At 42.5% G+C, this 26,529-nt stretch overlaps 1 protein-coding gene across 5 annotated transcripts in view; it reads left to right on the top strand.

The window, feature by feature from the left end:
* Positions 1 to 26,529, top strand: part of LOC117446604 (rho guanine nucleotide exchange factor 10-like protein) — a 207,477-nt gene that overhangs the window by 149,530 nt on the left and 31,418 nt on the right. For all 5 annotated transcript variants that reach the window (XM_034082896.1, XM_034082894.1, XM_034082895.1 and 2 more), the window contains 4 exons: positions 9,195 to 9,281; positions 13,090 to 13,301; positions 14,673 to 14,830; positions 18,399 to 18,541. In XM_034082896.1, the coding sequence (XP_033938787.1) occupies positions 9,195 to 9,281; positions 13,090 to 13,301; positions 14,673 to 14,830; positions 18,399 to 18,541 (600 nt within the window). The remainder of the gene's footprint in view (positions 1 to 9,194; positions 9,282 to 13,089; positions 13,302 to 14,672; positions 14,831 to 18,398; positions 18,542 to 26,529) is intronic.

Genomic DNA, 26,529 nt, shown 5'->3' with positions numbered 1-26,529 from the left:
CCTCGTTGATTTCTTATTGTGCCAAACCAATCCTGTGTGTTGCAGTGATGTGTTCTCTCCTTATTTTCTGCAAGGCTAATAAGTCTGCCTGCTACAGTACTTGCTTTAAAGACGTGGACTACTACCACTCTAAGTGCTGCTTAATTTATTGTTGTGTGCTGAAGGATTTAAGTACATGTTGTCACTGTCTCAGCTCTTTTTTAAAGTAGGTGCAAATGTGGGATTTTATGCAACTTAGAAGAAAAGTGTTTTGTTGAAACAAAAAGCGAACAACAATTTGTCTTTTCTAGTGTGACTGGTGTGTAATTCTGTGGTTGATACAAACAACACCGTTGAGTCATGCCTGGAAACTAACTATTTTGTTTCAAATCATCAAAATCCAGGCTTAAAAAAGGTTGAAAAATCAGATTAGTATATTTGAAACAGTTGCTATTTGTGTTTGTTTTATGTCATGCCAAACAGGCCACCACAGAATAGGGATCCAAGGATTTTGAGGGGGAAGATTCAAATTGGGAGGTGCTCCTTGATGTGCAGAGCTTCCTTGGCAAACTAATTCAAACCACCACATGGCTAGGACTGAGCTGGCACCCAAGCTCCCTTTCGTCGCTGTGCCTCCTGCCATCTGATATTAAGGATTGTAGAAAGCCGTGTCGACTCTAGATTTAGTGCCTCATGTTGACAAACAGTTCTGTCAGGTTCTGTCTTTGAGGTGGGTAACGATTGCTCACCCAAAGCTTTTTCTGGGCCTAGTGCGGATGTCTCTTGTCTCTGGCAAAAAAAAGGGAAGTGAAGATCGAGGAAGTGATTTACTACACACAGAGAAGTTTTTGGCCCGCAGTCTTCTTTTGAATCCATTAATGCAGGGATAGCACACAGGCTTTCATCCAGAGTTGGAACTGCCATGGCCGCAGGAGTCAGCGGTGTTGCTGTGTGTGTGTGTGTGTGTGTGTGTGTGTGTGTGTGTGTGTGTGTGTGTGTGTGTGTGTGTGTGTGTGTGTGTGTGTGTGTGTGTGTGTGTGTGTGTGTGTGTGTGTGTGTGTGTGTGTGTGTGTGTGTGAGAGAGTGTGAGAAGAGGGGGCATAGCGACACAGCGAATTTGCATCACATTTGTTGGCCGTGTGTTGCAATCGTTCAGCTAGGAGCGGTGAAGGACACGAGAAAGAAAATCTCAGTCGAGTCATGAATTTGAGTTTGTGATGTCCTACCAATGTCAGGCTGTGGCTCTGAGCAGCGATATGCAAAACCACTCCAACTTCATTCCACTTATTGCTGATATTATCTGTGGCATAGCCAGGGGAGACAGGGAATCATTACTGTACAGATAGTGGTTATTAAACTGAGGGAAATGTGCCGGTTTTTAATAATAAGCTGATAGCCATATGGTTTTGCCGCCGGTCCTTATGACCTCCAAAGGACCTGATAGAGGACAATCAAGAGTTAAAAATAAGACTTTCTACTCTGCCCTCTCGTGCGGATGGGTTAATCTTATTGTCTTCAAATGACTTTGAATATTCCGAACATAACGCAGGCCTGCAAGCACAGCAGGTGATCTGTGCGTGTAGATGCGGCTGGAATTTAAATCGCAGGGTGACATGGAGCTCATGAAATCATCACATGAAAAGCAAGTTCCAACTTTGATCCTGTTGTCCTTTTGTATTAGGTTCATTATGAGAGTGTGATGTATTGGAAAACAGATAATGTTTTGCTGTCCCCATATGGTTGTGACGTAAGTGTGTGTCCACAAACGGTGTGTGTGTTTGTAGAACGGCTTATGTAGCATGTTGTACACTGTATCTACACTTAATTGCCAGCGGCACTGAACATTTTTGCCCCGGCCACACAAGCACGAAAACGGTCGTTTGCGTTACTGTTTAGTATCATATAGACCGTTCGGCCACACGAGGACGACCGAATACGGCACTAAACGACTGCGGAAACGATAACGGGTCCCAAGGTGGATAGAACGGCCTACGCAACGCTCTGGGGGGTCCAACGGCTCTGTGTGTACGCCCTATACGATCAATTTCTGATAATGATGAGGCAATAGCCCCGCCTCTCCCCACCTCTGCTGCTCACCCCGCGTCAAAGTAAACTGCACACTGAATTCAGATTATTTATCTTTCTCTTGATATGGACCTAAACGCGAGTGAAGTCTAATCTGACAGGACGGAGACACCTCTCAAACTACCTAAACTAGTTATAAATATGTTTATTTTTACTGTCAGCCGGGTCACTCATTACTGGATCAGCTGCTGCATGAGACAGACACTGACGCTGTCCGAAGAGAGGGAGGAAAAAGAGAGGCTCCGTGTATTTTATTATTATAATATATAGATTCGTTATTCATTTGTTTTAAAGCTCAATAAATAACAAAGAAGACCTTTGACTGGCACTTTTATAATTTTGTCGGAAGATTTAAACTTTAATACATGTTGACTGGCGAAAAACTCTGCCCGGTTCCCTCGGCCCCACCGCGGAGAATAAACAGAAGGGCAACCATGACAACCATGCTTCTTCGCTGCTTTTGTGGAGGAAGTTACAGCGCCACGTACAGGCTCCTGCATATGTACTGCAGCTTCTCCAGCGGTTGGAGCTAAACGGAGCGGTCTCGTGTGGGCAGACACTATCCGGATAACTATTGCGTGTGGACGGAAGCTTTTTTGCGTTTGCGTTAATCCTATGCGTTTAGCCGTTTTCGTCCTCGTGTGGCGGTGGCATTTATGTCAAGAAATGTCACATAACTGTATTATGTTAGGTGAAAGCAATAATATTAGGTTGAACCTAGGCCTGTCGCGATAATCGCTAAATTGACTTATCGTACGATAAATAAAAGTGGACTCGATAACTTTTCTGAGCTCGATAAACTGCCGTTTACATAAGGATGTGACCAGCATTTTAGCCAGGCGCGCTGTGGCTGCCGGTCACTGTGAGGGGCGGGGCTGACACACAGCCAGGTCAGGAGTCAGACACTCCTTGTGCATGTGCAGCAGTGTAGCATCCAAATTAATAATATAGCGACAAGCGGGAGACGACGTGTGACTTACTCGAGGGGAATTTAAAGGGAAATGGAATTGGTTACAAAACATCTACGGTGTGGCAATATTTTGGATTCAAGCCAAATCAACGAGGTGAACCTACAAACTTGAATGAGCCGGGCGGTGTGTCGCATTTCATTAAAAAAGGTAGCGACAAAAGCAGGCAATACCACAAATCTTAAACTACACCTAAAACATAACCACCCCATTCCGTTTCCCAGCTGGGAGCAAACACGGCAGCTGGAGATGGAGAGCCCCCGCCTTCCTGACAGTTACAATCAAAGATGCATTTTCCCGACAATGCAAACATGTTGGTGTTCCTTGCTCGAAAACTTTGAAATACAGATTTGGATATGGCCTGTTGAGGCATCTGGGTCTTTGTATGGACAGTGGACTGTACACTTGACTGTTGTTTTAAGGAGTTATTTTTTGCTTGTGAGACAATGTGTGCTCATACTTATTTATATATATACAGTGGGGCAACAAAGTATTTAGTCAGCCACCCATTGTGCAAGTTCTCCCACTTAAAAAGATGAGAGAGGCCTGTAATTGTATAGTTATACCTCAACTATGAGAGACAAAATGAGAAAAATAAATCCAGAAAATCACATTGTCTGATTTTTAAAGAATTTATTTGCAAATTATGGTGGAAAATAAGTATTTGGTCAATAACAAAAGTTCATCTCAATACTTTGTTATATACCCGTTGTTGGCAATGACAGAGGTCAAACGTTTTCTGTAAGTCTTCACAAGGTTTTGAAGTGTACCTAGGATGAAAATTACAGGCCTCTCTCATCTTTTTAAGTGGGAGAACTTGCACAATTGGTGGCTGACTAAATACTTTTTTGCCCCACTGTATATATATATATATAAATATATAGACACTTCACCCCAAATTGCTCCTGTGGGGATTGCCCACAGTATTGAGTATGTAAGTCGCTTTGGATAAAAACATCTAACAAGTGACATGTAATGTAATATATATATATATATTACATTACATGTCACTTGTTAGAATCTATCTATCGTCCAACAAAATTAATTATCGTGACAGGCCTAGTTGAACCTAAATATTTTTTATTTAGACTTGATATTATTGCTTACAACTAACCGAATATGTTGATATAATACTTTTAATTAATGTCAATGTTTAAGCTTTTTCAGTATGATCATTTTAGACCATGCAGTTTGTAGTGTTTACTGTATGATATTGTACAGTAGAATTATATTGTTGAGATATAATTTCTAGCATGTGTAAGATTGGTTCATACTCTGTTCCTTCTGTTTTTAAGATTATTATACAGATGCAGTCTATGGATAAAGAAAATGAATTGGACGTTTTAGTACAAGGTCCGAAATATATTGAGTACGTTGAGCTTCCAAAGTAAACATACCTGTTAGAGTTCCAAAACGAATGTTGACACTAAAGGTCAGGTCAAGAAGAAACGTGGTTAACAAACCCAGCATCATTATGTATTTCACAAGTGTGGACATGAGGAAATGCCACTCTCCATCAGAGCCTGCCTTCTTGATAACCAGAGCAGCAACTTCGCAAAATCTCCCACGTTAGTAGCTTGTTTAGTGTGCATAACCTGTAGCACTGCTCTGGATGCAAGTCATTTTAGGTTGACTGGGAATTCACTCTGCGGCTGTCCTGCCTTGTAGCCTGAGGCAGTGGGGTTGCAGTGGGGAGGGAACGCCAGAACCAGTCAATTACCAGTTAATAAACAGTGAACGTTTTCTATTAGAGCTTGTTAGTGCGTGTAAAAGATTGTTGGTATGTGGAATTAGGGGAAGGCACTGTGACTATGGAATTAGAGAAAACAAAATACAGCCATATTCCCTTCCCCTGGGTCTTTTATAGCACCCAGTTCTCTGCATGTGTATCATCTATGGAGATAATTTGTGTTATTTGATTTTCAGCAGGCTACAGTATGTAGTGCAATATATATTATTTGCAAACTCATGTTTTTTTTTCTTTTGAACAGTGCAGAAGTGTTTGCTCAGGGGCTTTCATTTAAATGAGTATTTCAAAAGGGACTATAGAGAACTCTTTCCAATAAAGAGAATCCATTACATAGGCATGGGGGAGGCCACCCGGCTGCAGTGTGTCTTGTCATTGATAACATAAAGGGCCCCTGGTGGATATGATGCATGGACCCTCTTTTGGATAGCGCTTGTCACAAATCTAATCTCGTGGTGAATCCCTCACATATTTGAGGGCAGTTTTAACACAGCTTACAGTGGAATACTGCTTTAAGGGACATCATTACACTTGAGTAGCCTTGGGAAGTAGCACAACAGTGATTGGATTTGGGGAAGTCAGTCTTACCAAGGGGACCCTGCCCTGACAGAAAAAAGCATGAATCATCAAAACCCTACCCTGTCACATCAGACCACCACCAATAACAACTTATTTATTTGTTTGCTCAAAGATCTGCGGGTGTGTAACTAAAGCCCCAAGGAAGTGTGCCGGGTGTTTTTTTAGTGGCCCGTAACGTACGTGTCAGTCCGTGATGTCATTGGGTCTAACATCTTTATTCAATTGACTTACATTTGGAAAGAGACATTTTTAAATCAGAGGAAAACATTTTTTTTTATCAAAATAAACCTCACTGTCTGAATACTTAAATATTCCTTATTTATATCATTACAGCCTAAAAGTTGAAAATGCACTCCAAGCCTAAAGTTATTTTCCCTCTCCAATAATTTGACCAAGTTGAGAGCAGACGCAGGCGGGGCTTAGGTAAAGCGCAAGTGCATGCTTTATAGACCCAGATCCAGGTATTTTTGTTATGCCTTTTTTGTTTCAGTGAGTAACTCTCATAGGAATGAGCGGCGCCCCACCTACAACACTGTATAGAGTTCTCCTCATACATCCATGGTGTAACTAGGCACACATTGTCCACAGTAGATACAAGAGACTCATAATTGGTCCCATCCATTCTTTCCTACAGGACTAGGTGTAATTACACACATTTTACATTTATCTTCCAGGAAAGGAAAGGATGCTCCTCTGCTGGAACTGGAACCAGCATATGGGCTGGCGGCCTCTTGGGGTAATGGGTTGGGCAGACTCTCTGTCGACCATTGGGTCATTGGTAACCAGCAGCTGGGAGGCCGCCCTCTCATCACATCAACAAATCGCCCTTTAATTAGCTCACCTGCCCGTTTCCTCCCTTTTCCTACCCACGCTCCCTGAAGTCCTCCATCAAACCTCTCTCAGCCGGCTTACAGGTTCACCTTCCTCTCTCATCCTGCCTCCACACATGGGAATTGCTTCAGCTTCTCAACTTCACTCCTACACACACTCATTACATACACACACACACACACACACACACACACACACACACACACACACACACACACACACACACACACACACACACACACACACACACACCACACACACACACACACACACACACACACACACACACACACACACACACACACACACACACACACACACACACACACACACACACACACACACACACACACACACACCTACCTACCGCTATAAACAAGACTGACAATTGACTTCAGGAAAGCTTGGATCTCATTGATTTTTAAATGGTGTCTCGGTGATACCTTATTAGCTTCGCGACTGAGCTGGTCATTTCTCAAGAGCACATTTAATTTGTATCTTACAAAATAATTAGCAAATTCACAGATGGTAAATGATCCGCATAGGCTCTATTGTTCTGTTCACCCAGGATCCTTCTGTTGGCTGTTTAAAGACGTTCAATAAGTGGACCAACGGTTTTTTGTATTGATCATAGTCTCTGCCTGCACTTTAATGGGGATACACTGCATCCTTGCCTCAGTAAACCTGCGTACGTTAAGCCTAGTGAGCTGCTCTCATACATAATGTTGCTCAATTTAGTCGTGAATATGTAAATTGCAAATGTGATAATATGGAAAACATGTTTCATGCTTATAAGTGCATAATTTTGTAGATTTAAAACATTTTCCTGAGGGGGAAAAAAAGCGATTTTTTTAAGAATAATTGGCTGCCATTAGCGACTATCTAATTATACTGGTTGAATATGATAAATGAGATGTCCTCTTTATACCCCTGATGATTTTACAAGAGCAGGCATCATTTTATTAGTGGATATATCATTAAGGAGCAAGCCTCTTCATTTACATATCTCTTTATCTGGATGATCCCAATGCACAATCCTGCCTTACAATATGAATGAAGTTGCGATGCGACTGTTCTCATGGACTGGATGGATCCCACTAGTATTGCCAGACTGACTCCAGAGAGTGCTAACATATAAAGCAATCTAGGTCTGATAAGATTGGCCTACAATGCCTGCCAGTCTCAGGTGCCTGATAAAATCAAAACAGCATTGAACTACCAGCACCGTTCCTCACAGTGCTCCAGTCCCATGGTGCACCGCTACACTCTTTCTCTCTTAACCACAGTCTTCCATATGGACACTAGTATGGCTGCTGCTTAATTACCTATAAAAAAACATTTCACTGCACTTGACAGAGGGCTGGCAGAAGGGGCGTTGGAGAAAAAAAGACATAGACAGTGTAAAAGGAGCAGACATAAAAAAAGGAGTTATAAAGACAGGAATGGGAAATAAGAGATTGATGGAGAAGACGAGCCATGCATCTGTGCATTTGAATAGATGGGGACAGACACGGGGGTGGAGTGGCGGAACAACTTTGCAGTGCAGATGGGGGAGCAATGATCTGGACAGTATCTTTTTTTGTTGGTGTTTACAAACTCACACAACAAGAGAGAAAGAAGGGAGGGTCCCGGGCAGGAGAGGCTATCAATTACCTGTGATTGATGCTTTCCGCCACGGAGGACGACAGTTAAAGACGTGTGGTGCTCATCGCTGACCCTCTATTCACTCCTTACTCCTGCTCTCACCCCCCACCGACCAAAAAACATACTGTTCCGTCTGTCAAACGCCCAACCATGAGCGACCATCCACCAAAATAATAATCATTTCCTACTAGACAAACTGCTGGTTAGAAGAGCAGCTTTTACCAAAGGAGGTTTGATGTATCAGCCACAAGCCTACAGCCTACAGTACACTGTAAATGTCAAACCTCCATCATTCACCTCCAGGCAAACAAAACTGCGTAGGAATATAGATGTATTTTCCCATGGTAAGCAAAATAAGTCAAACTCAAAGTTACACCAAAACTAGGAATGAAGACAAATGTATTGGAATAAAGTAAAGGAAGCTAAAACTAGGCCCTGATGTTTGCCCATAATAACATAAATATGAACCATCATTTTGAGTGTTGGTCTTTTTTTCTTTGATTAGTCGATTTACGCTTTATGAATAGAGAGCTGAGCCAGAATGCACATTTCTCAATCTACCAGTCCATCTTGGTTCCTACTGTCATCTATGGTCATGAAAGGTGGGTCATGACCAAAATAATCGATCGTATTCAGAAAGCAGAAATGCGTTTTCTCCGAAGGATGGCTGGCATCTCCCTTAGGGATAATGTGAGAAGTTCAGCCATCCGGCAGGGACCGCTGCTGCTTTGTGTAGAAAGGAGTCAGTTGAGGTGGTTCTGGCAACAGGTAGTAATGTTACCTAGTGTTCCAAGCACGTCCAGCTGGAAGGAGACCAAGGGGCTGACCCAGGACCAGGTGGAGAGATTATATCTCCACGCTGGCCTGGGAGAGTCTTGGTTGATGTGGCCAGGGAAAGAGAAGTTTGCTGGAACTGTTTCCATCTCCGTTTAATCATAAGAAAATGGATGGATGGATAGAGAATCTAAAATGTCACTGTTGTAACTGTTCATGTCCTTATATCATCCTTTTGGATTTGACATAACTTTGCTTTTTGAGATACATAATGTCCACAGGTATTTTGAATGTTATGTGAAAATATGTGCCCATGAAATGGTTCGTAACATGTTCATTCAGCTCCATTTTACAGCTTATAATGTGGGTTGAAATCCATCCACCCTTATTTAAAATGACAAAGCTGAGGCAGTTATTTCCCGCAGGACATTTGAATTCACTTATATCATTGTAATAAAAGTGACCCTTCAGTTCCAGTTGTGTGGTCATTCCGAAGAAAGACTACATCAAAGCAATACAAAAAAAGGCTTGTTTTTATTATTGAGCCCTGATACATATATAATCCATAATTATTGTGCCTCTTCTAGCTGGAAGCTGCCCTCCACAATCCTGTTCAGTGCACGTTGTTGGGCTTCTCTGCAGCGAGCACCTCCTTACCTCAAGGCTACTTCTGGGTAAGTAATGAGTTTTCTTCTCAGACAAAGGCACGCTCACAAGCACACACCCTACCTCTCAATTGAATGCCAAATGATTGCAAGGAATGACAAGGCAAAACAATTCATATTCTACAGTTCCTGATCATTTGTTGCTTTTACCACAATTGCCATGACCATTTTAACGTATTTTTCCACATTCTGCTCACATTCATTAAAAACTCAAATATACAAAAGAATATATCTCAAGGCTAAGAATGAGACATGCACCACTTTTCTCTGTAACATGTTGCCAGGAAACTGAATAACTACAGTACAGCATAACGGCCAGTGGTCTAACCCATCACAATCCCCAGACTTGTGGGATTTTTGCTGGATTTAGAAAAAGGGGGAATTCAGGTGGAAAAAATGATGCAGGGAATCTGCTATTAATCTTTAAGTTTCAATTTTTGTCTCTCCTACTTTTTGGAGAAGGCAAGCAATTTATCAGGTAATCCTCTTTCAAAATAAAAGGTGGCTAAATCCAGTCTAAGTCCTCCTGGACACAGACTACAGCTCGCCGTCTCAGACTTTTGCTTCTGTGGTGCTATCGTAAAGAGGACTGTATGCTCACTCAGATGGGGAAGGAGATATGGTGGTGTGGGCATTTAGGGCAATAGGATATCAGTGTTTAAAGGAGCAAAGGCCAGTCTGACTTTCAACTTCTCTCAGAACAAGCTATTACAGATGACTTAAAAGACCCTGACCTTGTCCTCCCACAGTCCACACCGTTTGGACGGACAAAGGTGGCTTTGCTGTTTGGGGTTTGTTAGACCAGTGAGATAAAAGGTTTTCAATTCCATTACCACGTCTTGGGTTCCTGTACATTTAACCATCAGATGTTGTTCCTGCAGTTTCCGCATTGATAATGTTCATTTGTTTGAAAGGGGCCCTATGATGCTATTTGGGTCTTTTACTTTCCTCTGGTGTGTTATATAGGTTTTTGTGCATGTAAATGGTTTGTAAGAGCTGTAATCGCCTTGTTCCCTCCAGAGGGAGTTTCTCTCCCACACACTCCCCCCTTTCTGAAATGCTTCAATTGGACTCCTTGGTTTTCTCTCGTAACTTAAAATACATCATATGTACCACTTGCATATCTGTTGGCCAGTGCTCCAAACACATTGTACGTGACACAATCTATATCTTTTTTTATTGTTCTGAAGGTTTACCAAGTCAGACCTTGCTAAATCCAAATTGTTGTGAGACACTTGATTTGAGTTCAAGCTCACACAGAGACTGTATGGATCTGAATCTTAAAGAAGGAACAAGTTTGATGTTCAGAGCATTGCTCAGTAAACAATGCCAGTGCACCTCTTGGTTAAATTCTAATTCAAATGTTTGTATTTAGAGGCAGTCACATTTGATATTCTGAATTAACTTTGATACTCTTATTGCAATTTAATATCTTAGGCATGTTTGCCAGAAGAGACCCAAGCTCGTTGGGACATTAGTAGTTCATGCTATCTGAAAGGAGGCCTTAATGAAATATGTCAAGGAGGACTGTTACTCAGTAATGCCATTTTTCAATCCACTGTATTTTGTCATGAATGGAATACAATTATCCAGAATCAAGATGTTCCCATTTGGAGCAACGAGCACACCTGACCTTCAAGCAATACATGGAACATACTGGCCAGTACAACATGTAACCAAAGCAAAAGCTGATATCCACAAACATAATATTATTAAAGGCTTACTGATCCAGCCAGAATAATTAGTGGCTGTGCTTCGGAGAGTCGGATCTTCCTCCCTGGAAGGCTCGTCAAACAAGGGAAGACACTAATCATGTTAAAGTTAGATGGGCTATGGGGATCTCTGTGTGCTTTGATCAGAGTAATGACATTATGTGTAATCAGCCTGATACCTCAGTCAACGCCTTCACCTTCCACGTCCAAAGCATCACACTTATCATTCTCAGATAAAGTCTCCATTTGCTCTGCCATTATGATTCCCTTCTTCTACACTTGTTCAGGGATTCAAAGCATGCATCAGAAATGGGGAACTGGAAATGCATCCGTTTCAGACAATCACATCAACAATCTAGTGACCCATAGTTTTTGACTTAATGTGGCGAATACAATTAGGCAGAGAGTGCCATCATGACTTTTCTCCCACGTTTCCTCGCTGCCTCCAAAGCAATCTAATTAATGCTGGAAGAGCGTTTACTGTTCGTGGAGTTCTTGCTTCTCCCAGGCCGAGAACAGGAATCCGTCCAGGGCACGTTTCCAGTTCTCTAAATAAGTAGTAATGACTTTGTCAGGAAACAGTATGTGCACTGGATATCGGGCGAAGAGAGGTGTTGTTGAATGAAAGAGAAGGGAATGCGTTTGTTGACCGGGACAGTGGTGGAGGGGTTAAAGACATACAGATGGCAGCTGAATGTATAAATCATGGGGGATTCTTGGTAAGGGGGCCTTTGCCCCTGGCTATGGTTACACAGTCACTTGAAGCCGTCTTTTTTCAAGCTCCTCGCTGCAAGATAAGTCCTCCCTATCTTTTTTTTTCACCCTGTGCAACAGACCATTATTTGTTCTGGCTCATTCTCAAGAGCCCACAGGATCGCTCCTGTCCAGATTGTGCACGCTGATACAAATCAAACAAATGATTGCATGCAAATAAGGGTGAGCGTTGAGGAGAAGAGCTAAAGACTATATTTAGCTCATGTCACATTCACACGATGTGATTCATACGGAGAATAAATCTTTGCAGCCGTGCTTCCTTTCCCCAGAAGGACATTGTATTCCGTCTGGACATCCACCTCGGCCCTCGTGCAGGATTAATGGTTGAAATAATATTGAAAAACCACGGCGACACTTTAGTTGTTTAGGAATGGGAGCAATGCCACGTAATTGGAATGCATCAGAGATAGGTTGGAGGATTCCTGCTGTCCTCGTTTTCCCGGCATTGACTTTGACAGGCCTACACAAACTCCAATATAAATGTGGTGCATAGGAAATGAAGCCACTATTGAAGCAGACACTCAGCCTGTGCAGGTGAATTGCCATGGGAAGCTCGTCATGATTGGTGGATCTTTTCTGATAACATCCAAGGTTGCCTTTCTGTTTGTTAGGAGAACAAACAAGTGCCTTTTCAAAACCCGGTACAGGCATTGATGGTCAAAATGTGGTCCAATTTGAGCCAGTGAAAGCTCCCAGCTTTTCCAAGGCTTGTGTTTACTTCTTTGCTGGTACTTAAAAAAGCATATTCTGTGCTTGATTTGACTTTGGACATATCAAAAACAAAATTCGAGTTAAAAAAAAAACAATTTTGTTTATGTAATCACTGAATGACTGAAGCAATAGACTACTAACTTGATCTTGTAAAAAAAACCTCATTGATAAGCAACTCGGAGCCTTTCAGAAACTTAGAGCCTCTGTTCTCGGCTGATGAAAAGATCGCAGAGCAACAGTATAAGAATTGTTTGATGTTCTAGAGATGACATTGTGAATCCATTATACAATGTGTTTAAAATTCCAAATGATATTCAAAAAAGAAGTGAGGCAGGGCTGCGACGAGGTCTGAAAGGATAATTGATTTGAGCTTTTTTTCGAAATCTAAATTGCTGACAGGTAGAGAATGTTTAAACTAGAGACACATTATCCCGAACTCCCCCATTTGATTAAGACAGAGAAGCAAAGCAAGCATGATCTATAGGGAGGCAGGTTCTGCTCCTTTCTCTTTTTTTTCAGTTTCTCTAGAATAGTTATTACCCTTGGCATTGTGATGCAGTCCGTCGGTCCAGCTTAACATGAGGTCTTGACCTTTTTCAAACTGTTTTTTCTCCCAACAGGTGGCTGGTGGAGAAGGCTCGAATGGCCAGATTGAGATATTTTCCCTCAACAGGCCCATGCCAAGGACTGTGAAAAGCCTGCAGGTAGACTCAGCCGCCCATTGTCTGGAATATGTGCCAGAACCTTCTCCGACTGAGGAAACTGATGCAGGAGTTCAAAAGGCCCCGACAGGGATCGGTGCCAACATTTGTGTCGGATTAGACAATGGGCGGTGAGTTTAATCACCGAATGATACAGAAACATGAGCAAAAGACGCTTTTTGGTGATTATAGAATCAGAATACCTGTATTCGTCTCATAGAGGGGACGTTTAAATTGTTACAGCAATAGTGAAGCTAGAGATACAAAAAATAATATTTGAAAAAAACACTATTCGATAAAATAAAAGCGGCATGCACAAAAAAATACAAAATTAGAAAAAATGTAAAGTTATTCAAATGTACAAGTTACATTCCAAGTAGATTCTAATATACAAATTGCACATATGTGTTAATGCACAACTGTGGTATCGTAGTCTTAAGTTGTGTGAGGTCAAGTATAGATGATGGCCCCGCCCACTTTCAGATGGAAACAGAGAATCGGCGGCAATCGTACAAAATATTTTCATCCCACCTCAAGCTGCTGTGTCCTATATTGCACATAGTGTGACAAGAACATCTGAAGTTCAGATTTGTATTTACTTGAAAAATATATATATTTGGCCTTCAACAGAGAGGACGGAGATGGCAATCAATGGAACCCGGTCAGTCCAATACATGTACGGCTATGGGAAACACTTCCTCACAGCTACATTATGATGCTAATTAGGTCAATTTGTCATGTTAAAAGTGAAAGTAGTGACTGTAGGTGCTGCATTAAAATGTAAAACACTGACAAGCCAAGGAAATACCAGTTTAATGTTAGCCTGCTGCCTGCCTCCAGTCCATGGCTTGTCAATATTTCATCAAAGCAAGAAATCAGAGTTGATACCGCGACACAGCATCAATACTGCTTCAGCTGCTAAGATCACAGTTTCATTTTAAAATCCAATAAACCTTCTGATCCCCTCTGTATAATGGAGGAGAGGTTTAATCTCACTCTCCTGTCACAGTTACTGTGAATAAATTCCCTCCAAATTCCATTGTTTGACCATAGGAGAATATACTTTAGTTTCAGATTCTGACATTATATTACCACTTTTCTGTAATTCTCCTTTACAGTAGTGTTTAGTCAGCCTAAACCAAACGTCAGCAGTTTTTTTACGCTGACTCATTTTTTTATTGTAAGCGTCTGTCAAGGGAATAAGAAAAAAGACATACAAAAACAAACAATTCCAGCCATTTTTAGGGCACTTGGAAAACTGTCAGCTCCAATGCTATTTAACATTTTATTCTCAGACGTAGATACAACAGTCATGAGCATTTGTCATTCTGAAGAATACAATAAGATGCAGCGAAGTTCAAATGGCATTTCAGTGTGGTTGCACATACACAATGCTTTGCTCCAAGTGCACTGTTAAATCAAACTGCATGAAAACGAGGCACTCTGTCATTTCGAATGACACTCATTTATCACGTCGGCGTGTGCTGTTTTTTTTCTTCCAGCATACTTGTTTACGGCAGTGTGGACACTACAGCACAATGCCTGCTGACCCTCCACAACCCAGAGGGCTGCCCTGTGCTGTGCCTGAAGCACTCCTCTCGCTTCCTGTTTGCAGGCCTCCGGAACGGCACCATGATGGTTTATGGAAGAAATAAAAACGGTATGTTTCTCTCAAGGTTGCATGTTGCCATTCTCTATGTGCTCTATGTGCTACTTCAGTACTTTTGTTTTACTTTAATAAAAGTAAAACTAAAAATACACTGTTCTTAGTCAAAAGGCTGCATTCAAAATTGCATGCAAGTAGAAGTACATTAGAATTAGCATCAACATATACTTAAAGGTGGGGTAGGTAAGTTTGAGAAACCGGCTCGAGATCGCTAGAATTTGAAAATACACAACCGGAGAAAATCTGCCACTTCCTTATAGAGCCCCTCCTCCAACACACACGAATGCGCACATGACCAATGAGGGCACGAGATAAGTTTGTGCCCCGATGGAAGGCTGACAGGCAGGTAGGCCATCCAATCGGTTGTACTTATTACAGTATTACGGCTTCTACAGATGACATTTTTTTATGGATTTTTTGTCAAAGCACTTAAGATATACATTGCTATCGGGATGTTAAGAGCATTCCATGGAATATAACAAAAAGTGTATCTCGAGCCGGTTTCTGAAACTTACCTACCCCACCTTTAAGGTACAAAAGTAAAAGCACTCGAGCAGCAGCAACATGAAACACAGCAACAGGAACATGAACACAGCAATAGCAAGTGAACACAGCAGTGGCAGCAGCAGCACAGCGAGGCAGAGGCAGGAAGACTTGGCAGCTTAAATAGAGCGGCACGTTTAGGAGAATGTGTTTGGTTGGTTGTAAGAGGGACGATGTGCGTCACGTGTTAATGTATCATTGGTGCTCGAGTTGACTGCCTGAACTAGCTCGCAGGCTTCGCCCCATTTATGTCAATGTTGAATTTGTTGTTGTTTTTTTATTTACTTGATATATTCCTGGTTATCTAAACCTATAATAATATACAGTATAGTGATGTATTAGTTGATTTATATTCTGTATTTTTTTTTTTCATCTGTAGCTCGTAAAAAAAGCTGTAAAAATAAATACAGTGGATTAAAAAGTACTGTTAGTACAGTACTTGAGTAATGTACTTACTCACCTTCTATCACTGTATATGTGTGGTCTGTTAGAGATGTGAACATGGTTCACTTGTCTGTTGTATGGTAAATGGCTATGGAATAATTAAGACACAACTAGTCTTGCATAGTCAGACCTTTCCCAACCGCTCTGTCAGCGCTTGATAAAGATCCATCTGCATCATTCTGATATAAGAAACGAAAAAGCTCTGGACTTTTTGTATTTCTTAAACCAGTCATACTTGTCTTGGGCAGCACTAAGCCCAGGATGCAGCGACAGTGCCCTTGCAAAAATAAATGAAGGAGCATGCTGTGTGAAACAAGTGTGTGAAACAATGGCTGCCATATTCCCACAGTCTTCATCCAGTGAGCCAGACCAAGCCTAGTTCAAAAGCCAACACTTAATAAGGCCTATTATTGTTATTGGGTGTGAATGCATCAATGCAGTACAAACATAAATACACAACGTGAGTGTTTCAATTTGAAAATATAATTTATTTTTAAGTTCAAATTATTTATATGAGGTATAAAATACCTTATAATGCTTAAAATAAATAGTGAGCAGCATTTCACCTCCTCTACTGGGTCCATACAATCTATATTTACAGTCGTCAGTTATATACAAATATGTCCCTGAGAGCCCTTTAAAATAAAACTATCTATCTCAAAATCTATAATCTAAATCTGTGTTGTTGCTACTAACAGGGCCGCCGGTTCTGTCTGATTTTTGTTATCTTGTTTATTGATATAAATAAAACATGGAAAACCTATATGTAGTTAGTCAGGTAGCTTGCTATTTTCACTGTATATCTATAGAAACGTCTTTAAATGAATATGAAATGTGTTACTTTTTCAAATGTTGTTGATAATGTTTTTTCTTTTAAACCAAAACATTTTCACATGACATCAAATGTGTTACATTTCACACTCTGCTGACAATATTGGGTAAAACAGTACTCAAAGACTTTTAGCAAAAACTATCTTCATACTAAGAAAATAATAGGTTCTAATACACCTCTGTAGATATATCGTTTAATTTGTATTATTATTAATTTGGCCAATAAATATAAGTATTATTTGTAAACAAATATTTTTTTTCCTCAACCTACTAGCTTACACCCACTTTACCTTTGCTTTACCTTCACACGATGCTTACCATTACTGATGTTCACACCCACTGTAAGTATGAAAATCACACTTCACTTCGTGGTTGATGGCATGACACGTTTAGTCAGGCATTGCAAAAGGCCAGGGGTGCTTAACACCTTCACAGCCAGCGCCGGCACAATAGCTCTATCGCAGACTTCCTGTTACCTGGCCACAGTGTGTCAACGCGCCTGCCTTCCTTCTGTGCTCCTCTCTCCTCCCAAGCAGAAAGGATGATTAATTACAGCAAGCTGCTGCCTGCCGATTAAATATTACTATTCATGCTTTGTATATAAAAAAAGGACAGGAGAAAAGCTCTGGAGTGTGCCGGGGAATGTTCGTGGATTCGGCACATCTGTTAAAGACGTATGCCCTTCACTTAGCGTGCTACTGTCTCTAAACAAGTCTCAAGCAACCAGGAAATGACGAAGCTGAGACTTGTATTGAAAGGAGTAAGAATCTGCCAAACATTTGATCTTTGTGAATCGAGATCAAGCTTTCGCTTCCTAGATATGCACACCATGTAATTTCATCAGACAATGAAAGTATTTTCAAGAAAAGGCCTGGTCCCCCGCTGTGCTAAAGATTTGAAAGCGCGGGCATGGTGTCTTATAGTACAAGGAGCCGTAGGGACATTTACAAGAGTGAATTTTGGAGAAAGGTGGAAAATAAATGACCTTTATAACATGCCAAGCAATTAACCTGGAGAGTCACAAGGCATTGTAAAGCCATTCTGCTTTGAAAGACAGAAATAAACAACTAAAATGTTAATTAAATGGCTGGGTGCACCCCATTCTCTAAGGTTGCTTCATTAACGCATAGCAACGGAAATGCTTATGTAATTCGCTTTATAATGTGCTTCCATGGTGGTAGCTGCGGCGTGATTAAAGCTCAAAGAAAAAAGGATCTGCTTCATTTTCACACTGATGGATCAAAAAGGGGAAAGCGAGACAGCGAGCGCGAGGAGAGCTGAGTGGAAAGTAGATTAAAGTCTATGCAGACATATTAGCATGTGGGTGGCAAAGGTGCAAACATTGTGCTGCGCAGTGTGTGGCAATCCAAATGAAAGTCCCGGTCTTTATTTAGTCGACCTGTTGTTCGTACTCTCCCTCATCGAGACTACACTCCAAGCCCTCTCTGCTGATGCTTCACTATTTGCTCAATGACATTAAATTGCTTTAAGAGAAATTTGAAAGTAAACACAGAGCCAACTTGCTGTGATACGAGTGGGAAGACTTAAATGTAATTGCCTCGCTCAATGCGACAGTGTTCAAATAGAAGTGGCATGTGTTCAGAGCATATTATTATAACTGGTAGGCTAGCGGTGATAATAGCCAGTCATTTTGACTCTTTCTTTGAAGCCCTGTGATATCTTTGTTGTATTTAGAGCGGGGCTTTTGTTTTTTTTGTTCATTGTTGGGTTTCTTTTTCCCTAGATGATTGTTGGGACCAGGACTCCTGCAGGTGTGTGAGAGTGGGCTCAGAACCGGTGCGGACCCTACTGGTGTTGGACGACTCGGTGTGGGCGAGCTGTGGGAACTCTGTCACAGCCGTTGACAGCTCCAGCCTCAACACTCAGGTAAATGACTAAGTAATTGCTCGGCACATACTGTCGCCATTTATCTGAACTATTTTTAATCCATAACATCCTCGTGAGCAAATTATCAGAACAGTGCGTTATTTAAATTGATATTACGCATTAAGGTCGAGCAACGAATAGAACTTCAAGAAGAGAATGTAGAGATACTGTGGCTCCATGGTTTCAGCATTGCTCAAATGCAGTCTACATTTTCTAATCTTTAATCAATAACATAAAAATAGCCTCATTGGATTGGACCTGGATGGAATAAGCAAACATTACCGAACACTTTTAACATATATATTATTATTAATTATTTAAATAGTTGTTTACTTAATTTGCTTTCTGGGGTTTTCCCTTTCCTGTAGTGTGTTATATAAGTTTGTGTGCATGTAGATGGTCTGCAAAGGCTAAAATCCCAAAGCTCCCTCCAGAGGAAGTTTCTCTCTCACACCAGACATAAGGAATATAATATATATATATGGATTTATTTTACCAATTAAAACCCTTTTGTTTGATAGGATTGTCTAGCCACTTAAAGAACGAGCTGTTTACAAGCTACAAGCTCAGTCGTCACTAAAACATGGCCTGAAGACCCACTTGGATGAATTACACTGCTAGTCAAGGTTCCGTCTTTATTTGCTTGTTTTGCAGTGCAAAACTCAAGAGCCTTCATTGTAATCTGTGATGTCATCAGAATGCATTGCCTGAAGGTCGCTGCATTGCCAACGAATCAAACTCCTTTTAGGTTCATATAATGTTGGATATCTCACACACGAAGAAGCTTTATTTAGCTGTAGCGCTCTGAGCTCTGAGTTATGGGGTGATGCTTTTCATTATCCCACCAAAGCATCCTCTGTCATGCTTTCCATTTTTGTGTAGTCATTCTCCAAGGTGTTCATCGGCACAGTGTGTCATTAGGTGTATGAAGGAGGGTGCCCTCTCCAACCGCGGTAGGCAATAATGAATGACAGACAACAAACTCTTCTGGGTGAAATTAATGTAGTATTCAGATAGCGAACTGCAAACCATTACCATTTAATTATAGCTCCCTGAGGTGAGTTTGCATTGCTGTGTAAATGGGCAGATGGGCTTTTGTTGAACAGTTGCATGTGTGCTACGCAAACCTTCTCCCGAAAATAACAACAACACAAACATATGATGCTGAATTTCAATAACCAGACAAAATAAAGCACTTAAAGTAAACAAAATAAATGTATCATTACCAACATCATATACATTCAGTTTGAAAAAGGAGCTACATCCCCAGAAAAACAGAATCTGAAATGGTCAAATGTACAACCTTTAATACAGACACAGTATACTTATTGATTTTGCCTCAAGATCCTCATAATCAGGAGTGAGCTGAGGTACCGATGTCTTTTATTCCTTCACCTCTTTTCCCTCACCCAGTCCTCCGGAGACACTAGCTTAATCAGCTGACTGGCCACGCAGTGAAGCCACAGTTCTGGTTCACTGTATCTCCCACAGAGCTTAGCAGGTCAGCTCTGGTTACTTCCTCGCTAACCTTGTCTTCCTCGCTAATATGGACTCAAGAGAGCTGCCTTCACATGGGCTACAATGCATATCCAGGATCTGGAGAAGCATTGCTTGACACCTGTACCAAGAGATATGACTTAGAGCATGGCTATAGGGTCCTGGACTCGTATTCACTTCTCTTCTTTCTCTTCTTTTTTCCCGGCGGAGATTTGCCACTTTGTCAGTTTTTATGCATTTTTAAATCATTTATCTATGACTTGTTGGACAGTGTAGCCTGCCACATTTGACACTGCTTATAGTTGCACCCTAAGGCTTTATTTCATCTCTTTTTAAAACTTCAAAGTAAATGCCTTGATAACACAGTGTTATTCAAATATAATCCTTTTCAGTCTGTTTTGGGTAAACACTGCTGTATGCCTACTATGTGGTTGATTCGGCAGCAACAGAAACCCAAAGGACCATCACCGAATACACATGTGTGTGGTTCCTGCAGCTTTGAACTATTTGATTATGTACTGTACACCAGGGATATGAATAAACTATAAACTATAGTGCTGATAAAATCTAAGAAATAGAATACAAAAATAGATATATTTACATAGACAAAGCTAAAATTGTGAAGTCTGGAATTTCTAATGTTAAGTATGTCTACAAATGTACAATAGTTAAGTTTTTTAGCATGCTAACATTTGCTTATTACCACTAAACACAAAATATAGCTGAGCCTGATGTGAATAATTGTGCAACAATTTTGTCGAAAAGAAACGTGTTGAAAGAAACAACCTTTGCAAGATGAAAATACAGAGGGTCAACAAGTTATTCTAGTTAATCCTAATTGTTGGTACTGATCCAACAGATGAGCAACACTGTGGAGCTGCTGGTGGCAGGAGTAATTAAGACAACCCTACCGTACCTGATGTGCTGACACTGCTAAGACCAGCTACAATTCCCACTACTGGTAGCTCTTGTTTGTCTCACAGATGTATTAAGAGAACTGGTTATAGTGCAGCCATGAGTTTCATACAACTGATAGACGTAGTTTCTTTGACATCGCCCATTGGTTTATGAACTGGAGTTTCAACCCTGAGTTTGTTTTTTGTTTTTTTGGAGCCAAACATTACCATCTTATTAAAGAGGGGGGCGATAGGGAAGTGTGAGGCCTTTTTACCAGCTAGCAATAGCTTTTTTAGCATATTACATCTGTCAATAATTGTAACTGATTTGACATGATTTAAGCTTTGTGTCAATGCGCGTTATCCTGCTGGATGTAGCCATGAGAAGATGGGTGCACTGTGGTCTTAAAGGAATGGTCATGGTTAGCAACAATACTCAGGTAGGCTGTGGCGTTGAAACTATGCTCAATTGGTACTAAGGGGCCCAAAGTATGACAAGAAAATATCCCCCACACCATTACACCACCACCACCAGCCTGAACTGTTGATGAAAGGCACGACGGATCCAGGTCCCATGTGTTGTGCGCTCAGAGATGGTCTTCTGCATACCTTGGTTGTAGCGAGTGGTTGTTTGAGTTACTGTTGCCTACAGGCATGTTCTGACCACCCCTCACAACTAGAAGACCCTGTTAACAGTAAACTGTGGTCACTAGTGTCCTCATGAAATATAACATCACTTTTTTCAATGTGGAAAAATGAGAAAATCAATTTAAACTTATTTACTTCTACCAAAACATAATCAGATAAATTGTATTTCACATTTACATTCCTATCAGGACAATTAAAGGCAGTCAGTAGCAGCAGGAATCATAGCACACAGTGGGACATTGAAACAACTTAATTGGGTAGAAAATGAAGCCAATCAACTTATATTATTATGTTGTGGATTTTCACACACTCTGGGATTATTTGAATCTGAGCATAATGCCCTGCTTGGTTGATCGTTTGATTTTTACATTCTTCTGCATTTCACTCATTACTTCCCCGCACATCTCAGCTTGGTTTTGTGAGTTTTAAATGGCCAATCTCTGTATTATTTCACAAACTTTGTAGAGGCTTTGTGGCCCTGAAGTGCAAGTCAAAACAACATTTCAGAATACACTACAGCATTTCAGAAAACACTGAAATGCTTTGGTGTTTTCTGAAATGCTGTAGCGTTTTCTGAAATGCTGTGGTGTTTTCTGAAATGCTGTGGCGTTTTCTGAAATGCTGTAGCGTTTTCTGAAATGCTGTGGTGTTTTCTGAAATGCTGTAGCGTTTTCTGAAATGCTGTGGCGTTTTCTGAAATGCTGTAGCGTTTTCTGAAATGCTGTAGCGTTTTCTGAAATGCTGTGGTGTTTTCTGAAATGCTGTGGTGTTTTCTGAAATGCTGTAGTGTTTTCTGAAATGCTGTAGTGTTTTCTGAAATGTTGTTTTGGCTTGCACTTCAGGGCCACCGTAGAGGTGTGAGTCATTACGAAATCTTAACAAATAAAAACATGCATGGACATAGAAGCTTTGTGACTGGTTGTTGCTTCCTCTTCCCATTACTATTTCCCTTTCTACCTGCTTTCTCCTGTCACTTATATGTCGTCTTAACTGGCGTTCCAAACCTCATACAGGGATGAGGACTTAGTGCTCAGGAAAGGAGACCTTGTCACCTGGCGTAATGAAGGACTAACGAGCTGTTCAGACCAGCTGTAGTGTTTGTGGCTTTAGCTTTGACATGTCCCACTGTCGGTGGAGAGATGCTGCCGCTCGTGTGTCACTGCTGAGTTTAGTGCAAAGGGCGCAGTACTACAGCCTAAATGAAGGAGCATGCTGAGTAACCTTGTCTTCCTCACTAATATGGACTCAAGAGAGCTGCCTTCACAGGGGCTACAATGCATATCCAGGATCTGGAGAAGCATCTCTGTACCAAGAGATATGACTTAGGCTGCGGCCCCACGAGGACGAAAACGGCTAAACGCATAGGATTAATGCAAACGCAATCGCAAACGGCTTCCGTCCACATGCAATAATTATCCGGATAGTGTCTGCCCACACGAGACCGCTCCGTTTAGCTCCAACCGCTGGAGAAGCTGCAGTACATATGCAGGAGCCTCTACGTGGCGCTGTAACTTCCTCCACAAAAGCAGCGAAGAAGCATGGTTGTCATGGTTGCCCTTCTGTTTATTCTCCTCGGTGGGGGCCGAGGGAACCGGGCAGAGTTTTTCGCCAGTCAGCGTGTATTAAAGTTGAAATCTTCCGGACAAAATTATAAAAGTGCAGGTCAAAGGTCTTCTTTGTTATTTATTGAGCTTTAAAACAAATTAATAACGACTCTATATAATATAATGATAAAATACACGGAGCCTCTCTTTTTCCTCCCTCTCTTCAGACAGCGTCAGTGTCTGTCTCATGCAGCAGCTCATCCAGTAATCAGTGACCCGACCGACTGTAAAAATAAACATATTTATAACTAGTTTAGGGAGTTTGAGAGGTAATTAAAATAGCTAAGGGTGATGATCTGACTTGAAGTGTGTGTTTTGCTGCAGCGGGAGGAGCTGCAGGTGAGCAGAGCTGCGTGTCTCCGTCCTGTCAGATTAGACTTCACTCGCGAGAGAAAGATAAATAATCTGAATTCAGGGTGCAGTTTACTTTGACTTGGGGGTGAGCAGCAGAGGTGGGGAGAGGCGGGGCTATTGCCTCATCATTATTGCTGTAGATGTTGCACAAACAACTGTAGCATGGTCAATAGCGTCCGGAGCACGATAGCAACTCTGCGATCCGCCATTGTTGTTGTTGTTGGTGGCGAAACACTTCAGCAATGGCGCGGGGTAAGCGGAGGTGAGCAGAAGAGGTGGGGAGAGGCGGGGCTATTGCGCAATCACTATCAGTGATCTGAAAATGTCCGTATAGGGCGCGCACACGGAGCCGTTTGACCCCCCAGAGAGTGGCGTATGCATTTCTATCCACCTTGGGACCCGTTGTCGTTTCCTCAGTCGTTTAGTGCCGTATTTGGTCGTCCTCGTGTGGCCGAACGGTCTATATGACACTAAACAGTAACGCAAACGACCGAATTCGTCCTCGTGGGGCCGCAGCCTTAGAGCATGGCTATAGGGTCCTGGACTCGTATTCACTTCTCTTCTTTTTGTTGGTTTTCCTGGCGGAGATTTGCTACTTTGTCAGTTTTTATGCATTTATAAATCATTTATCTATGACTTGTTGGACAGTGTAGCCTGCCTCATTTGACACTGCTTATAGTTGCACCCAAAGGCTTTATTTCATCTCTTTTTAAATCTTCAAAGTAAATGCCTTGATGACACAGTGTTATTCAAATATAACCCTTTTCAGTCTGTTTTGGCTAAACACTGCTCTATGCCAACTATGTGGTTGATTCGGCAGCAAAGGACCATCACCGAATACACATGTGTGTGTTCCTGCAGCTTTGAACTATTTGATTATGTACTGTACACACCAGGGATATGAATAAACTATAAACTATAGTGCTGATAAAATCTAAGAAATATAATACAAAAATAGATATATTTACATAGACAAAGCAAAAATTGTGAAGTCTGGAATTTCTAATGTTAAGTATGTCTACAAATGTACAATAGTTAAGTTTTTTAGCATGCTAACATTTGCTTATTACCACTAAACACAAAATATAGCTGTGCCTGATGTGAATAATTGTGCAACAATTTTGTCGAAAAGAAACGTGTTGAAAGAAACGATAGTTACGGCTGTAACTACGGTTCTATGAGTCCCGGATGACCACCTGAGGCGGTGCTTTAGCACTGGATATGTCCATCGCGCGCATGCGCAGCTCGAGTACCAATAACAACAAAGTCACCTGTGACCCACGTGACACCGGCTATATCAGCCGGTATTGTCAGAGGATCTGTTCCCCGAATCTTCTCGCGAGCACACAAGAATTGAGTGACAGGGAACTCTGGCGGTCATCCGGGACTGATAGAACCGTAGTTACAGCCGTAACTATCGTTCTATTTCGTCCCTACTGACCGCCAGAGGCGGTGCTTTAGCACTGGATGACCTATACCAACAATGTCATGAAGAATCCAAGCCCTTGCTCACCACTGGAAGCAGCGGAGCTCGGCAAAAGGACCACGCCCAAAGAATGGGGAGTGGCGACATTGACCTGATGACAACTGGAGAATGTGCCAGAAGACGCCCACGACGCCGCGGCGCAGATGGTCTCCAGGGGCACCCCTCTCAGGGCAGCCCAAGATGTTGAGATGCTCCTTGTAGAGTGGCATCTCAGCCTGATGGCAGGGGGCGGCCACTGGCCCCGTAAGCCTGTGAGATGGTATCGACAACCCAGTGGGGAAGCCACTGGTTAGAGGGCCTAACCTCCTTTAGTGCCACCAGGGCAAACTCAAGAGTTGCTCCTCCTGCCGTATACAGGCAGTAGCCTTGATATACGCCCTTTGGGCACCCCCCGGGCACAGCAACTTTGATGTGCCGTACTCCTGAATGTCAAAGCGTGCCAGCTGGGCAGGCTGATCGAAGTGAGTTTGTGGAAGGACCCCGGGCGGGAATGCCACATTTGCCCAAAGGGCAACGCCTGAGAGTCTCACCTCGGGCATGTATTGTTTATGGAGAGGACATGCAACTCCCCGACTCACTTTCCTGAGGCTATGGCAAGCAGAAATGCTGCCTTTGTGGGCAGCCACCTAAGCCCCACCTGGGCCAGGGGCTCGAAGGGAGGAGATGATAGGGCATCCGGCAGCAAGGGCAGGTCCCAAGCCGGAGCCCTCGGGGTGCAAGGGGGACGCTGCCGTAAAGCCCCTCTCATAAAGAGGGACACCGACCTGTGGCACCCCGCCGTGGCGCCGTCGACCCGAACATGTCGGGCAGAATCGCAGCCACATAAATTCAGAGTGGAGTGAGAACGTCCACTATCTAGAAGGGACTGTTGTCTAAGCAACAATGTACATGCTGTCCCCAAGGAACACGCACATTCTTGCCCCCCAGTTGGGGTAGAAAGTGCGTGAGTGCAAGCTGCACGGCCCGAAGCTCTAGCACGTTGACCCAGCGCGCACTCTGCTGGGCAGACCGCTGACCCTGAACGGTCCTGCCCTGCCGCACTGCACCCCACCATGAGAGACATGCACCTATGGTGATGGTCTCCTGGCGGGATGGGATGGCGCCCATGGGCACGCCTACCAGGAGATAGGCCCTGCCCCTCCAGCGTGACGGAGAGTGGAGCAATGCTGCGACACCCTGACTTCACTGTGCCTGTGCCACTTGGCGTCCAAGTGAAGGCTGTTCAGCCACATCTGCATGGGGCGCAACGACAGCGGGCCTAAGGGCCCAGCGGCCGAGGCAGCTGCCAGTCTGCCCAAGGGCCGGAGGAACTGAATATAAGGCACCCTCTTGCCCAGCCCACGTGGAAGTAGGCATCCCTCGGTTGGGAACCACTCCACCTGTGCGTATGCAGTAGTCAGCATATAGAATGGCAGCACCCTCAGGAATCTGTTGATTCCTCTGAGGTCCAAGATCGGGCGAAATCCGCCGACTTTCTTGCTCACGAGAAAGTATGCCGAGTAG

This window comes from Pseudochaenichthys georgianus, chromosome 5, assembly GCF_902827115.2.
Source record: "Pseudochaenichthys georgianus chromosome 5, fPseGeo1.2, whole genome shotgun sequence".
Lineage (NCBI taxonomy): Eukaryota > Metazoa > Chordata > Actinopteri > Perciformes > Channichthyidae > Pseudochaenichthys > Pseudochaenichthys georgianus.
The sequence above is the reverse complement of the archived record's forward strand: the minus strand, read 5'-3'. Positions and strand labels throughout refer to the sequence as shown.